Source organism: Cololabis saira, chromosome 14, assembly GCF_033807715.1.
Source record: "Cololabis saira isolate AMF1-May2022 chromosome 14, fColSai1.1, whole genome shotgun sequence".
In the NCBI taxonomy this organism is placed as follows: Eukaryota; Metazoa; Chordata; class Actinopteri; order Beloniformes; family Belonidae; genus Cololabis; species Cololabis saira.
This window is the reverse complement of record NC_084600.1, coordinates 3,187,553-3,205,000: the sequence shown is the minus strand read 5'-3', so window position 1 is coordinate 3,205,000 and position 17,448 is coordinate 3,187,553. Positions and strand designations below refer to the sequence as shown.

Here is a 17,448-nt window from a genome sequence, read left to right as displayed (position 1 = left end):
AAGAAGGAAGGAAGTAGGAAAGGGAGTAAGGAAGGGAGAAAAGATGGAAAGAAGGGAGAAAGAAAGGAAAGAAGGGAGAAAAGGAAAGAAGGGAGGGAGGAAGGAATGGAGAAAAGGAAAAAAAGAAGGGAGGGAAGAAGGAAGGAATGGATAAAATAAGGAAAGAAGGAAGGAAAAGCAAAGAAGGTAATAAAGGAACGAATGATGGAAGGGAGGTAGGAAGAAAAGGGAGTAAAGGAGGGTAAAAAAGGAGGAAAAGAGGAAAGGAAGAAGGAAGGAGAGAGCATGGCAGGAGGAAAGAAGGATAGAAGAATTGGGTCATTTTGACCCAAAGAACGCACAAGGGTTAAAGATGCTGAGAAATCCTCACAGAAAATAATTTACAGTCTGTCCATCTATATAGGTAAAGGCTGTTGAGTCTAATGAGGTTATTACATGTGCATTCAACAGCTCAATTATAGATGAAAAGGGTTAAAACAAGAAATACTAATGTTCAATATGCTGTGAATGTTGCTGTTAATTCTGTTCCTCTCATCTCCCCTTCAGACGTCCAGTTGGGTTTAGGAAGTGAGCTGAGTGAGAGTGAGGATCTTCTCAGCTCTGATAAGAGCAGCGGCAGCAGCAGCAGCAAGGCCAGGGGGGGTCACGCGCCCTCTCACGACAGGAGGCCGGAGCCTGGGAGTCCTCGAAAGAAGCTGAAGAAGACGGGAAGCGGGAGAGTTTCCGCGGGGGAGCGGGAGGACGAGAGCTGCACCAGGATGGGAGGAATCTGCCAGCCGCGCCGTTACATCTGCCAGGGCCGGTACCTGAAGGACAAGTGCTCCGACAGCAAGCTGCAGCAGTGCTGCCTGCAAGGTGTGGAGCACCCTAGAATGGAATAATTTCCACATTGAAGTGTAATAACGCCTGAAAATGTAATAAAATTTGCACTTAACTCAATCGAAAATGTAATAAAACCCAATAATGTAATAACTTCCCCAATAATGTAATAAAATATCCTGATGGATATTGTAATAACATTTTTACCGATAATGTAATACATTATTGGGAATTTATTACATGGTACTCAAAGTCTGCAATTTAACCCAATAATAATTCTGGTGTTTCAAATCCAGCGTATATAATATTCTTAGATACTTTAAACACAAAATGTAGAACTCTGGACTGAAAATGAACATATATATTACATTATCTGTCAAGTATTACATTATCAGTTTTGAAAAAAAAAGGAAAAAAAAGACCCACCTGAAAATGTAATAAATTCCCAATAATGTAATAATGTAATACATTATCGGTAAAAATGTTATTACTATATCAGTCAGTATATTTTATTACATTATTGGTGAAGTTATTACATTATTGGATTTTATTACATTTTTGATTGAGGTAAGTGCAAATTTTATTACATTTTCAGGAAATTATTACATTATAAGGTGCTACAAGGTGCAGTGGCGCGCTCATAGCCCACACAAATGATGCGAAGAGTAATAAACATCCAGCAAGGTTTTTCAGACAAAAAAACAAAACAAAACAGGGATTTAAAGGGTAGAACGTGAGCAACTGAGATGTAACTGATGAGAAAGATATAACAAAGTAGTGCCTTCCTGCTGTCATTGGCGTTATTCCCACATGAGTAGAACATGTGGTCACTCACACTCAGCGGATGTCAAACCTATTTTTTTCTCCTTTTATATATCCTCCTTGCACTCATCCCTTTGAAATGGCGTGATGCAAGACTTTCAGACTCTTGGGGGGGAAAAGAAATAACACATCCCATCTCCCCTCGTCTGCAGCTGGAGCCTGGAGTGTCCTTTGTGCCGGTCATCACAAAAACAGAGTGCGGGCCTGTGATGCACACGGCTGTGGAGCTTTCAGCTCCGAAAGGTGATTCTCCCCCGTCTGATTCATGCTTACGCCTCAGAAGATCAATCAGGCTGCAAGGTGACGGCCCCGCGACGCCAGAGCTGATAACGCAACATGTCTTATTTCATACTGCCGAGAACTAATACGCCCGGCCTCTGTGATGTCTCTCTGTGATCAAACCTGCCGTCTGGTCTGTCATGACAACAGAGCCACATCAAAGACAATCTGGATGAAGCGTCTTTACCTTAAGAACCGTGTGAGGAGATGGCATTTTGCGGTAGTTAGTAGTTTCAAACCAACTCATTGATGACTCGCTGAAATCACAGTAAGTCACTGCAGCTGATCGTGATCTGGGTCGTCTTTTGATCAGTTTGATTGGAAGGTTTGAGTTGACAAGTTGGCATTTGGCAGCAATGTGATCTTAGTGGAAGTGAAGGAAACCAGTAAATTAAAAAGAAAACATCATAAACCTGCAGGAGAGACAGCAAATACCTTAGGTGTGTGGACAGATGCACAGGTTGGTAGATTCCCAACAAGAAGTAAAGATCTGGTGAGCTCTATCAAAAGGTCTGGAAACCTTTTATTGTCGATTAAAAAATGTATTTCAGTAAAGTCAGATGGATGCATTATAGCGTCATTGTAGCAAATTACTTAATATTAAAATTAGGGGTGGGACGATACGGGTAACTCACAATTCAATACTGTGGCGATATGTGGCCCACGATAACGATAATATCACTATACACGATATCTACGATATTCCATATGTTGTAAGAAATTTCTTCAACGATATATCATATGTGACTCAAAAAGAAAAAATACCCATAAAAAGGAAAATGTCTGTAGTTGTGCATTTATTCAATGCCAAAACTTCATACAATGTACAAAGAAAGTGCATTTGTATAAACCTCACTGCTTAGTCTTGTAAATATAAACACTGTACAGCTGGACAAATTGAAGTGCATGAACAAAAGTGCGGTGACCACCGCCTAAATTCATTATTCAATTCAATTCAATTCAATTTTATTTGTATAGCATCTAATACAACAAAAGTTGTCTCTAGGATCTTTCCAGAGACCCAGAACAAAAACCTCCGAGCAATTATTACATAAACAATGGCAGGTAAAAACTCCCCTAGTGGGAGAAAAACCTTAAGCCAAACAGTGGCAAGAAAAACTCCCCTTTAGGAGGGAAGAAACCTTGAGCAGGACCAGGCTCATAAGGGGGGGCCCTCCTGCCGAGGGCCAGACTGGGTGGTCGGGGACGTCAACAGCACAGCAGGCAGGTGGAAGCAGCAACGGGATGAGCGGGGGTGGGGACCGTAGGCAGGTGGAAGCAGCAGCGGGATGACCAGGGGTGGGGACCGCAGGCAGGTGGAAGCAGCAACGGGATGCCCGGGGGTGGGGACCGCAGGCAGGTGGAAGCAGCAACGGGATGACCAGAGGAGGCGGGTTCAGGCAGGTGGAAGCAGCAACGGGATGACCGGGGGTGGGGACCGCAGGCCAGCACGCAGCTCCCGAAGCTCCGGCCCAATCATCAAGTCCCAGGTTGGGGTGCAGGGTCGGGGAAAGGTTGAGAAGGGGCAGGGCCAGGGAGAGGTGTCTTGACGGACAAACCTCTCCCCCGCCTGACCGGGCCGTTACCCTGCCCCTCTCACTCCCACGCTGCAGGTTCCATTATGTGTGTTGTAAAAAATTATCGATATTTGCCATCAGTTTATCGATTATTTATTGCGACAGAGAGCGCAACAATATATTGCAATATCGATTTTTTTCCTCACCGCTAATTATTATTACTATTTTCTTGCCAGTTTGGGAAAACGTGACAAATCTCACTGTATTGGATGTGTATGGCTGCAGCGTGAAAGAGCGTTTTGGTCTCCCTCCCCCTGCAGAGACAGCTTCCACGGAGCCGTGGACCTGGTGTGTGACGACTACAGTGTGATCAACGCTCCGTTCTCGGGCTCTTTGGCAGGTCCAGTGAGCCGGAAAGACCAGGCGGGTCATCAGTACGATGGGGTCAAGCTTCAAAGCGACGGTAAGAAAAGACAAAACGCCTGTTCGGTTCCTGGAGAACAAGTGACCCCTGAGAGCAATTATTCATGGGAATACATCGTCGTTGTAGAAATATTTTGATCGACATGAAAGTGCTTGACCAAACAAAGGCCGTGCCAGTTGTGTGACCCGTGTTGGTAGGGAGGCTCAAACTCGCAAACGCATCTGCTCTGTTTTCCAGAGAATTCCAAGCAAATCCTGTGAGACATGCGCTGCAAAAGATAGGGGAAAAAGCATGTTTAATTAGCCCCTTTCACCTTATCGCTGCATGTAAATCCTTGTGATCTAGGCCACGGCTCGGGTAAAGGTGGGGCTATTAAACGAGGGTGAAAACGAGCGATGTAGAGGGATTAGTCCAGGAATATTGAGACCAGGGCTGAGACTCCACTGAACTCCTCGTTGCCTCTAACATCAGGACCCATCCTCGTCCAAAGCCCCATCAAGAGCTACTCGTGAGTAATGGCCCTCGTCCACTCATGGGCCATCATTACAGAACAAAGCTGCTGTGTTGGTGCCAGAAATGGCCATGCAATGCATATTTCCGAGCACCTATGTGCTCATGCAAGACAAATGTGCTTTGAGACCATCCTGAGCTGATAAGGTGCACGGATGATGAGTAAACATCATTAGTCCTCATTCTGCTCATAGCCCTAATTGAAGTGCATTATCAGAAGAATGCATGTACTGTCAGCTCCTTTCATCTCCGGCTGAAGCGCAGACATGATTAGACATCACAGAGACACATTACCTCTGCGTGATACCAACATTAATGCGGAGACACTGATCATTAAGTGCCTGTGGGGACTTGATGATGGTGGGAAGTTCACCGTGGGCTGGAGCCTACATTTAGGTTGTTTGCTTCTCGGAGCTTTGCTGTTTTTATCTGTAGAATCGTGACAGGACGACGGTGTCGTGTGTGTGATGTCTTGATGTTATATGGAGCATAATGTTAGTCTACTTTAAGAACAATGCTTTTTCATCTCTCCATCTTGTAGTTAACGGCCACAGTTTTGAAAACTGTCTAAATCAGGGCTCGGCAACCCGCTGCTCTAGAGCCGCATGCGGCTCTTTAGCGCCGCCCTAGTGGCTCCTGGAGCAAAAATGTTTGACCTTTTTTTTCCCTTTTTTTTCTTCTTTTTTTCCTTTTTTTCTCTTTTTTTCTTCCTTTTCCCTTTTTTCTTTTTTCTTATTTTCTTTCTTTCTCGACATTTCAACTTTTTTCTCAACATTTCGACTTGTTTCTCGACATTTCGACTTTTTTCTCGACATTTCAACTTTTTTCTCGAAATTTTGACTTTTTTCTCGACATTTCGACTTTTTTCTCGAAGTGTATAATGAAAAAAAAAATCTTCCCCCAGTTCTAACTAATATAGAAACTTGTCTTCTTTCTAAGGCTGATACAAGACTTTTCATTTTTTGCGGCTCCAGACATATTTGTTTTTTGTGTTTTTGGTCCAATATGGCTCTTTCAATTCAATTCAATTCAATTTTATTTATATAGCGTCTAATACAACAAAAGTTGTCTCTAGGCGCTTTCCAGAGACCCAGAAAATTAACATAAACCCCCGAGCAATTATTACATAAACAGGTAAAAACTCCCATAGTGGGAGAAAAGCCTTAAGCCAAACAGTGGCAAGAAAAACTCCTCTTTAGGAGGGAAGAAACCTTGAGCAGGACCTGGATCATAAGGGGGGACCCTCCTGCCGAGGGCCAGACTGGGGGGTCGGGGACGTCAGCAGCACACAGCAGGCAGGTGGAAGCAGCAGCGGGATGACCGGGGGTGGGGACCGCAGGCCAACACACAGCTCCCAAAGCTCCGGCCCAATCAGCAAGTCCCAGGTTAGGTTCAGGGTCGGGGAAAGGTTGAGAAGGGGCAGGGCCAGGGAGAGGAGTCTTTACGGACAAATCTCTCCCCCGCCTGACCGGGCTGTTACCCTGCCCCTCTCACTCCCACGCTGCAGGATCCGGTGTTGTGCATTCAGAGATGCTCTTCGCCACCAGCAGAGGATGCTGCACCATGTACAAAAGAGAAAAACGAGAAGAAAAGGGGGGGCCAGCACAAGAAACTACAGGAGCGACTCTAACACACTAGAGATTACACTACCTAGAGATTTACCAACACCAGCTAGAGGTTTACTAAACACTAACTATAGGCTTTAATAAACAGAAAGGTTTTATTTATTGGAAGTTGGTTCCATAGTAATGGTGCCTGATAGCAAAGTGCCCGCCCTCCAAATCTACATTTGGATACTCTAAGAACTACGAGTAAACTTGCACTCTGAGAGCGGAGAGCTCTGCCAGGAACATAAGGCACTATCAGGTCTTGCAAATAATGCGGAGCTAAGCCATTTTGGGCTTTATACGCAAGTAATAAAATTTTTAATTGGATTCTGAATTTTACAGGTAGCCAATGGAGCGACGCTAACACTGGAGACACGTAGTCTCTCCTGCTGATTCCTGTCAGACCTTGGGCTGCTGCATTTTGGATTAGCTGGAGCCTATTCAGCAAATTACTTGGACATCCTGCTAATAACACATTACAGTAATCTTGTCTAGAAGATACAAACGCATGAACTAGTTTTTCTGCATCACTCTGCGAGAGGATTTTCCTAATCTTTGCGATATTACGGAGATGGAAAAAGGCTATTTTACAAACCTGATTAACATATGGTTTAAACGACAAATCCTGATCGAAAACAACACCAAGGTTTCTCACAGTTGCACTCTTTCAACATGTTGGGTTGCAGACTCCTGTTCTAAATGAATGTGACGGAGCCAGCAGAATATATTTAATATTCTTGAATCTCCGTACAAAGAGAAGACTCGGTTTGACTCAGTCTTTAGTAACCTTCAATAGAGATCTTTATGAACAGATTTTGTTTCTGTCTCCTCTAGTGTACTGTGTGAAGATCTTCAACATCCGGCCCTACCGTTACTTTGGCCCGGTGGCTCGTGGCGAGGCCCTGGGCTACCTGCTGCCTCTGCAGGAATGCTTCTCCGGAATAACATCACACCTCGAGCTGCAAATGTGTGATGGTTCTGACCCGTCTTCTTTCATGTGACACCTGATTCGGATTTAAAACCTTCTGAGATGTTTCCTTGTCCTGAGGAACCCGGCACCTGAACACAGCTCTTCTGTTATAACTTATTTCTATAGAGGTACCAAAAGGAAACGGGTTTTACTTATATATCACTCTGATGTACTCATTTCCATCCCTCTCTACTATGGCCATATTAGCTTTGGCTATCTTTAACATTTAGAGTATCTTGAATATATTTCTAAAATATAGATTTAAACTGCAATGTTTCAAGTAATAGTATAAAGTAAATTACTGTTTCAAGCTTTTGATATTTAAGTTGTATAACTGATCATTCTTTATCGCTTGTTCTAGAGATATTTGTATTATTTGTATTACATGTTTTTATCATTTTATAAATGATGTCATAAAATTGAGTGTACAAACTAAAACGATTGCAAAATTGATGACATTTTTCACAGTTTTTTCTTCCTCTTCCCACCCAACAACATGGACACATTTATTATCTATTTATATCTTAATGATGCGAAGGATGCACGCATTCATTTCCGCTTTTGTTCAAATTGTTCTATTTCCCAAAACCCAGGGAGAAGTAAAAGACGGGATGTGAAGATGGGCAGTCCCTCATCTCTAAAAACTTACTGTTCTCTAAAAACTTTATTCTGAATTCTCAGTCATTATGACAGTCCTGTTATTTCCGTCCCAGTGCGCCTCCCGTTTAATTGGATAACGTAAATAAGGGCTGTGTCTAAACAACAATGAAGTGCCACATCGACAGTTTTAATGTAATGAGCACAACTCACCACGGGATGGAGCTATTTCTGCATAAAAGCTGTCAGTCACAGCCCCGAGTTGGTCATGTTGTCTGTTGTACAACCTTCAAAAATACAACCAATAAGACATATTAATAATGTTGTTATTGAATGTTTTTTAGTTACATGAATAATGACCAGGTAAGTTACAGTCTTTTTTTCCAGAATCTATAAAAGAGGGAAAAAGTTTTGTTTTGTTTTTTGTTACTTTTCTTTTTTTAAATTTACAGCTGTCAACTTTACTCAGCACATTATTTAGAATAGAATAGAATAGAATAGATTGTCTTTACTGTCTTTGTACAGGTACAACGAAATTGGATGCAATATTCTTTAAGGTGCATGGTTTAAACAAATATATATATTAAAACAACAACAACTATAAAAATAAATAATCTCTAAAAGGACACAAACAGGAAGACAACATACAGTATTCACATTTGGCAGGTATTGCACGGTTCGGTCAGTATTGCACATGGAATAAGTCAGTTTGAGTATTTAGCAGTATTGAGTGTAGTTATGGCTCTGGCATAGAAACTGTTCTTGAGTGTGTTTGTGCGTGATTTCAGTGTCCTGAAACGTCTGCCTGATGGCAACAGTTCAAAGAGTGAGTGTCCGGGGTGAGATGGGTCCTTGTACAGCTCCTCCAGGGAGGGGAGAGTGCAGCCCATTATTTTGTGGGCCGTGGTGACGTGGTACACTCCAAGACAAAAAGATAGGAGGATGTAATCTGATGTAGAACCAGAGCCAGGCTCTGATGGTGCCTGTTTGTTTTTTTCATTTATTATCTGTTGTATGAAAAGAAACCTTTTTGGTGAACAGTAACTCTTAAGGGTCTTAAGGGGTTACATACCACAGTGTGATAAGAAAATCTGCTTAAATCTCTGTTTTGTACTTTTTCTTGAATGAGGGCACCAGATTTATCTATATTTAAACAGAATGTTTTGCCTAATGAACAAAGAGCTTCCATCCATGTTGTTTTGCTCCCTAACGAAGGTATAAACTCATTACCCCCTGGTGATAGATCTAGGGTTGATTTAACTCCACAATAATACTTTAAATAAAAAAGTGAATGCTCCCAGGATACATTGGGAACCAATCACTTTAACCACGTTTGGAGGTGTGGATGTGGTCTGGTCTGGGTCACATTAGATGACATAACCCACATGTTCTATCCGTGGAAGGATGTAGACTTTCAGCCAAAGACTGCATCATAAACAAAAACCCAGCACCCCAACAGCAAGGCCTCAGTCGGAGGGAGAATCCACGAGATGTGTTGCTTGATTTTATTTCATACTGAAGAATCAATGCAAAACGAAAACTAAAAATACAGGACTTAGTAGACAGGAAGGGTGTCCTTTTTCTTCTTTTTCTGACCCACTTTGGGAATAAATACATATTGAAATAATAATGATAATAATAAATAAAATACATTGTAAAATAAATAAATAAATGTCAGGGGGAAAAATAGTTGGAAAATGTAAATAAGGACAGGGAAATTAGCAACAGAAAGGAAGTTTCTTCATTTCTAGCTCAGTCCTCCAACAGGTGCAGAGGTGAAGTCACTTTCACAAAGCTGACCAATATTTACTCTTGTTTGGTCTCTTGCTATCACTGGCATGATAAGCCATGTTTGTGTGTGTGTGTGGGGGGGGGGGGGCGGGTAACCAGACAGTCCACCCATCCCTTATCTCCTCCTCCCTCTATCCTGCTCAGGGTCTTGGGAATCCAATATCCCAGCCATCATGAGATAGAAACTGGTATTTTAACATGAGAGTAAAAACTTCATGAAATGAAATACCTCTGCTCTACGCGCTGTACAGTCTCTAGCCAAAAACCACTTAATTTATCACTCCTTGTATTTTATAGTATGTTTTTTGTTTTGTTTTTCTCTTTGTTTTTTTTTTTGTCTTTGCTTCTTGTCTAGATACATCCGTTACTTGTCCAATATATCCATTATTTTTCAATGTTTGAACCCAAATTATTAGTTTTGTTTTGTGTAAAACCTCCTAAGCCGAGGTTCATAAAAGGGTAGGCATAATAAGCCTCTGCTTCAGCCTACTTTTCGGTGCCACTTAAAATATTGGACCTTTTTTATGTTGTATTATGTTGTATCCAAATGGACCGAAATAGACTCATCAAGACTCCTCTCCCTGGCCCTGCCCCTTCTCAACCTTTCCCCGACCCTGCACCTAACCTGGGGCTTGATGATTGGGCCGGAGCTTCAGGAGCTGCGTGCTGGCCTGCGGTCCCCACCCCCGGTCATCCCGTTGCTGCTTCCACCTGCCTGCTGTGCTGTTGCCGTCCCTGACCCCCCAGTCTGGCCTTCGGCAGGAGGGTCCCCCCCTACGAGCCTGGTCCTGCTCAAGGTTTCTTCCCTCCTAAAGGGAAGTTTCTCCTTGCACTGTTTGGCTTAAGGTTTTTCTCCCCCTAGGGGAGTTTTTACCTGCCATTTTTATGTAATAACTGCTCGGGGGTTTATGTTCATGTTCTGGGTCTCTGGAAAGCGTCTGGAGACAACTTTTGTTGTATTAGACGCTATATAAATAAAATTGAATTGAAAAAAATTGAATTGAAATTGAATCTAAATAAAAACTCAAAATCAATCAAAAATAGAACATTTAGTGACAATGGCCAATAAATGAAAATATAAACAGAAAAATAATTAGAATAATTGCAAATTAGGTGCATCACTTTATTCATTCATCATTCACTCAATTTTTTCCATATTTCCATATTGCTTTCTTTTCTCTTTCTTAAGCCATTTTTCCAGCTTCCTTTGCTTGTGTCCTCAGACCTCCACATCCACCCGGGCAGTGCTGACTGAACCCTCCAGTATTCCTGGTTTGCCGTGAAGGCTGATTTATGGTTCCGCGTTACACCAACGCAGAGCCTACGGCGTAGGTTACGCGGCAACGCACACCGCACGTTACGCGTAGTACGCGTAACCTACGCCGTCGATTTAACGCCGGACCATAAATCATGCTTGACGCCGAGAGGGGCTGGTCCGCGCTGAGGAGAGAGGGAGCATTCCAGCTGCTGGGTGGGAGTGGGCGAGCTGGGATAGGCTGGGAGTTTGGTCGGGATCAGACAGAGAAAGAGGTTAGGGAGAGGGAGGGAGAGAGAGAGAGGGAGAGAGAGACTTGTCCCCCTCCGAGGAGAGGACAGCCCTGATCGCCGTGGAGGACGTTTTTACGCAGCAGCCTGACTGACTTTGGAAAAACAGCGTCTGATCGCGGGTCCGAGCGGCGCGGATGACCAAAAAAGAGCGTCGTGGCGAAAAGTTAGTTGTTCTTTTCCTTTTCTTTTTGAGTGATCGCCTGTGAGGTTTCCACCACCGAGAGATCTGCAGAGAAGAGGACAGAGAAGAGGGCAGCATGCCGCGGCGCACCGTCCACGAAGTGACCGTGCAGGACGTCCAGAAGCGGCGCAACCCCAGCAAACACTACGTGAGTCAGTGCGTCTCCCGCAAAACCCCGCAAAACCCCACTAATACTGTTCTGCTGTTGTTCCCCGGCCTGGTTCTGCAATCCTGCCTCTTTTCCTGACGGGAAAGTCAAAACAAAGAGCGTGTCAAGTTACAGTTTTACCCAAGTCAGACCCAGATGGACCAAAGCGCATCAAACAAGCGCTTTTTTCAAACCCACTGCTTGTTATTATCTGTTGTGGTTATTTAAGTTGTTTTTATCTAAGAAGAATAGTCAGTGGAGAAAAGGCTGGGTGGTTGATGACAGACAGACAGACCCCCTCCACCCCCCCCCCCCCCCCCTGATGAAAGGACACCCTGTGCTTTTTTCAGTCTTTTGTTCACAAACTTTTTACCCTTAAACTGTTAAGAGAGCGATAAGTGCGTGTTTTACTGGTTGTTTTGAGTGTCATTAGGAAAGCAGTAAATGGCCCATGTGACCTATGACCCTCCCTCAGTGGTCTGGTTCCAAGTGAGTCCTATTATCACATGTGTGGGTGACGTGGATGTAGACATCATTTCTCTGTCCCATCTCTCGTCTTTTGTATATGTTGACAAAGTTCTCTGTAGAGGACGTAGGTGTCCAACTACCAGGACCTGTCCCACACCAAAGGAGATGTGATCTGTCTTTAATTGTACAAGCTGACGTGTCTGTGTCATGCTTTGGTCAAAATTCAACAGTACAGTAGGTTTTTTTTGTATTTATTTGGATCATGTCTTCATAAGTGTGGTCATAGCAGCTGACTTCACTGGAAGTGTTCCACCACCCAGCAGGGCGGGCCTGCTTTCAAATAAGCGTCGCAGCTTTGTGCTACCAACTTTCAAGCTGTGTCAAACGTGAAGCTGGATGGAGATGAGGAAGGAAATGCTGGATGGTTTTTACTCTTCTGCTGGTCCGTGGTGTCGTGGAGCTCCGTGGGTCTTCACATCTCACCCAGTGGAAGGTTTTCAGACCTTGTTATGTTGGAACTCTTGTCACAGGCCCAGCTTTGGGAGAATCCCACCTGCTGCCAAACGTGACTAGGAAGCCCAACTGACTGATTGAAAGGCCAGGAGACGGAGGGAGAGAAATGATCAAGAGTTGGTTTGTTAGGACCCAAACGCAGGAGAGACCAGGAGGCAGGAGTTCCATTATGCCAAACAAAACCAAAAGCCCTGCAGAGCAGGGTTGACAAAAAAAAACCCCACAAGAGCCTACCAAAAACATCACAGGAAACATGGAGGGATGAACCACTAGGGACCAGCAGGGAGCGAGGGAAAGACAAGACAAGATATACACAGAAGGGTTGCCGAGACACAAGTGACGACAATCAGGGCAGATGGGAACAAGGGAAGTCCAGACAGAACTGAAACACAGACACGGGTTTCAAAATAAAACAGGAACTGATACCAAACCGTGCCAAGATGTGCCAGTTTTAGTGATGCTTTGGATTATGTATCTATACTGATGGGGTTAGACATTAAAGAGCCATAAAATGCAGTTTTGTAAGTGTTTTTTTGAAGGGATTTGTTTTGCACTGTTATGTAATTTGTGTAGGCTTGTAAATGCAGGACGTAGCGGCAACTTTTCCTTTCTCAATAATCACTGCAAGGTCTGTGTGGGAGACAAGAATGTCAGAAGGACAAAGCGCGGTCTCTCGCTCGTCTGTAATTCACGGACAATGAGGCTCTGAGCGGTTTCGTCTGCAAGCGAACGGCGGGAGCAGCGGAACGTGGGTGAGGGCAAACGGACGGAGAGTAAAGTAAAGTAACACGTGATGAATGACATCATAGAAGCCACAGCCAAGGCCCCCCCCCAGGCAGGTGTTTGTGTTACTTCCGTGTGCACGGCGTGTCCCCCGCACGGGCGCTCCAGCGTGTTGGTCCGCATCCATTTAGTGTAAAAAATTAAACCTGCGACAAACAGACTGGATACCGTAGCGAGCGGCGGCGGCCAAGGGCACGCAGGGCTCGCAGTCCTGCGTCTCCTCCATCTGTCCGTTGGCTCTCTTCGTTCGTGCTTTCCATATTCTCTCAACACATCCAGGCCCGAGAGCTCAAATCTTCCTGAACCATGCCGTGCTCCTAAAAGCAACATATTATGGGGGGAAAAGGAGAAGGAAAACAAATGTTGGGCGTCTGAAATGACAAACAACTAAAAAAAACTCAGATAACCCTGTCGGATTGTTTAGCACCAACTAAGTCTGAAAATATGTCGTTGGAAGTTGCAAAAGTTCCACCGTGTTGCTTTAACCCTTGTACTGTCTTCGGGTCAAAATGACCTAATTCTCCTTCCTTCCTTCCTTCCTTCCTTCCTTCCTTCCTTCCTTCCTTCCTTCCTTCCTTCCTTCCTTCCTTCCTTCCTTCCTTCCTTCCTTCCTTCCTTCCTTCCTTCCTTCTGCTCTCTCCTTCCTTTTTCCCTTCCTCTTTTCTCCCTTCCTTCCTTCCTTCCTTCCTTCCTTCCTTCCTTCCTTCCTTCCTTCCTTCCTTCCTTCCTTCCTTCCTTCCTTCCTTCCTTGTTTTCTCCCTTCCTTCCTTCCTTCCTTCCTTGTTTTCTCCCTTCCTTCCTTCCTTCCTTCCTTGCTTCTTTTCTCCCTTCCTTCCTTCTTTCTTTCCTTCTTTTCATTCTTTCTTTCCTTCTTTTCATTCTTCCTTCCTTCCTTCTGCTCTCTCCTTCCTTTTTCCCTTCCTCTTTTCTTCCTTCCTTCCTTCCTTCCTTCCTTCCTTCCTTCCTTCCTTCCTTCCTTCCTTCCTTCCTTCCTTCCTTCCTTCCTTCCTTCCTTTTCTCCCTTCCTTCCTTCCTTCCTTCCTTGTTTTCTCCCTTCCTTCCTTCCTTCCTTCCTTGCTTCCTTCCTTCCTTCCTTCCTTCCTTCCTTCCTTCCTTCCTTCCTTCCTTCCTTCCTTCCTTGTTTTCTCCCTTCCTTCCTTCCTTCCTTCCTTCTTTTCTCCCTTCCTTCCTTCTTTCTTCCTTCCTTCCTTCTTTCCTCCCTTCTTCTCTTCCTCCTTATTTGACCCGAAGACAGCTATTGGAGGGCCAGTGGAGGGCTAGTGGACGGCCGGTGGAGGGCCGGTGGAGGGCTAGTGGAGGGCCGGTGGAGGGCCGGTGGAGGGCCAGTGGAGGGCTAGTGGAGGGCCAGTGGAGGGCCAGTGGAGGGCTAGTGGAGGGCCAGTGGAGGGCTAGTGGAGGGCCAGTGGAGGGCTAGTGGAGGGCCAGTGGAGGGCTAGTGGAGGGTCAGTGTAGGGCTGGTGGAGGGCCGGTGGAGGGCCGGTGTAGGGCTAGTGGAGGGCCAGTGGAGGGCTAGTGGAGGGTCAGTGTAGGGCTGGTGGAGGGCCGGTGGAGGGCCGGTGTAGGGCTAGTGGAGGGCCAGTGGAGGGCCAGTGGAGGGCTAGTGGAGGGCCAGTGGAGGGCTAGTGGAGGGCCAGTGGAGGGCTAGTGGAGGGCCAGTGGAGGGCTAGTGGAGGGTCAGTGTAGGGCTGGTGGAGGGCCGGTGGAGGGCCGGTGTAGGGCTAGTGGAGGGCCAGTGGAGGGCTAGTGGAGGGTCAGTGTAGGGCTGGTGGAGGGCCGGTGGAGGGCCGGTGTAGGGCTAGTGGAGGGCCAGTGGAGGGCCGCCAGACACAAGGAGCCACCAGGGAGTTTCCACCCGCCTCCTCTCTGACTGCAGACTGAAAGTCCACGTCTGCCGCCTCCACACTCCACTGATTAGATTAGATTAGTGTTTTTTAGAAGAAGACTGAACTTTTAGTGAACATATTTACTTATCTTAATGCTCATCTCTGTGCTCATTTATCACTCGGAGGGCGATACCTGCCATGGCCATATCCGCTACAGAGCCTTTTATAAGCAGCCTGCTGCGTTCAGACCGGATAATGTTCCATTCTTCAGCAGGAAGTGATTCAGATGCCCTAGGAAGTGAAATAATGGGATATCCTTTCTACTTAAATGTGAACCGAGGGTAACATTTTGACTAAACAATCATCCTGGGCGGCAAAAAGTACTGTATGAATTTAAAAAGTTACCGGCACATTACTTCCAAATGACACAACTCTCCTCGGCTTCATTCATTAGAGGACTCGTCTATCAAAAGTGCTTTATTGACCAAAAATATGAGTATGAAGAGATTCAGCACATTAGTTCAAATCACTTCCCCACAGTTCATTTGTGTTGTTCATTACAGTCCAGTTCCAGTCAAACCCAGTCATGTGCCACGTGCCAGTTAAATCCACTTCATTAAGTTGCATCACATAAAACCAGTTAATAAAATTCCTTTACTTTATTTATTCATTCCCCTGTCATGGGTATGCAGCTGTCGCTGGAGAGGAAAGAATCCCCCTTTAGCAGGAAGAGACCTCCAGCAGAACCAGAGACAGGATGCACCGCCATCTGCTGCTACTGGTCGGGGGGATCAGAGGACAAATATTAGCCCAGGGATACCTGCAATCAGTACTGGAGTTGTAAAAAAAAATCAAGGGGGGTGGTGGATTTTATCATATGGGGACAGATAAGTCGTGCTGAATACAAATAATATAATATATTACAAATAATAGCAGTGACCAAAACACCTGCAGAAAATACTGCAGGAATGACATAGCAGCAGTTAAATGCAGCCTTCTGTAAGCTTTAAATATCCACTGGGCTTACATCAAATACATCAAAACACAACAATAAAAAACACTTTTCTGAACTTATCAATATGACTCTGTCCTTCACAGGATAAGTAAAATGGATCACTGCAAAAACTCACAATATTAACAAGAATATTTGTCTTGTTTCTAGTTAAAATGTCTAATTTTCATAAAGAAATCTCATTACACTTAAAACAAGACAAGACAATTTTCACTTGAAATAAGTAGAAAAATCTGCCAGTGGAACAAGATTTTTTTGCTTGTAATAAGAAGATAAATCTTGTCCCACTGGCAGATTTTCCTACTTATTTCAAGTGAAAATTTACTTGAAACAGGTGAAAATGGTCAAATAAGTTATTTTTCTGGTGTTATTTTTCTGGTGATGACTCTAAATGTTGAAATAGCAGTAAAACCACATTCATTGATGAAATGACATAAGGGATGGAAAGGAGGGATGGCAGTTTTACAGGGGGGATGATTTGGACCGTTTTTATTTCAGGGGGGGATGCCGTCCCCCCTCATCCCCCCTCATCCCCCATCAACTCCAGTACTGCCTGCAATGTAAGGGGGGGGGACAAAGGAGCATTTTGCTTTTTGGTTAGTGTGAAACAGATGCCTTCAGATACAGCGGAGCTTAGCCTTTAAGTTAATGACTCCAAGTTGGAAAGAACTGTTGAATAATCCGGCTTGTGTTTTCTACACAAACCTTTAGAGGAGCGTGAAAGCCGAAAGCTCCGCCTCACGTCCCGCTCTTGGAAATGCAGTGACCAACATTTGTTTTTTTCCAGCTTTTGCCTGTAATAAGAAGGATTTAAAATCCTTTTGTAAGTCTGGGGGCTCGTGTCGAGAGTAACACGGATGAAATGCAATCTCTCCCCGTTGTACGAGTCGGCGCTCTCGCAGTGGCACTTTTGAGCAGCTTTAAGACTTTTAGGGTATTATTTGGACCCTTGGGTAAAATGGCACTGTGGCCGTCTAGCCTGGATGTGTTGTAGGACCAATTTGTCAGTGTTGCTTTGGAAGAGGCTGCTCTTTATTTTCTGTTGTATTACACGGATGAAAGGAGGCCACTCTGGGGACCCGTTAAATGGCACTGAAAAGACAGGACCTGGTGGAAAATGACTAGTTTCTCACAGAGAGTACTGGAAGCCTGGTAAATACCCCGCACCACGAGGCGGGAGTGACGCCTCACAGGGTTTAGGGTCATGATGAGTTATTTCATGTCTTCCAATTATATTTGTCTCTTTGCTTTTTCAGGTTTATATCATCAAAGTGTCCTGGAGCGATGGCAGCACAGAAGTCATTTTCAGACGCTACAGCAAGTTCTTCGACCTCCAGGTGAGTGTGTTTGTGTACGAATGAGTTTTGTTTTAGGGCCAATCCCAATACACCCCCTACTTTCTACCACTAGCCCTCCCTCACTACCACTACCCCTAAAAAAGAAGCCACAGATTTTAGGGCCCTTGTAATCTTCCCAGGTCTGTCCCCATACTCCCACTACTCCTACTTTCAGAACCACCACTAATCAGGAAGCTGAGAGCCAAAAGCTGTTTTAATTTCAGCTGTAGTGCTGTTGATATGCCACTTTATTAAGTTTTAATATTTTTTCAGGCGTA

General features: G+C 44.6%; 2 protein-coding genes across 4 annotated transcripts in view; both read left to right on the top strand.

Moving 5' to 3' along the window:
• LOC133460209 (leukocyte cell-derived chemotaxin-2-like) overlaps positions 1–7,209 on the top strand; it is an 8,745-nt gene extending 1,536 nt beyond the window's left edge. The window contains exons 3-6 of the mRNA XM_061740782.1: positions 547–855; positions 1,794–1,884; positions 3,758–3,900; positions 6,813–7,209. Coding sequence (XP_061596766.1) covers positions 547–855; positions 1,794–1,884; positions 3,758–3,900; positions 6,813–6,979 — 710 coding nt within the window. The 3' untranslated portion in view covers positions 6,980–7,209. The remainder of the gene's footprint in view (positions 1–546; positions 856–1,793; positions 1,885–3,757; positions 3,901–6,812) is intronic.
• Positions 7,210–10,866: 3,657 nt separating this feature from the next.
• Positions 10,867–17,448, top strand: part of sh3pxd2b (SH3 and PX domains 2B) — a 62,996-nt gene continuing 56,414 nt past the window's right edge. For 2 of the 3 annotated variants that reach the window (XM_061739424.1, XM_061739423.1), the window contains exons 1-2: positions 10,867–11,213; positions 17,090–17,170. In XM_061739424.1, the coding sequence (XP_061595408.1) occupies positions 11,142–11,213; positions 17,090–17,170 (153 nt within the window). In that variant the 5' untranslated portion in view covers positions 10,867–11,141. The remainder of the gene's footprint in view (positions 11,214–17,089; positions 17,171–17,448) is intronic. The other variant, XM_061739425.1, reaches the window with a different exon arrangement.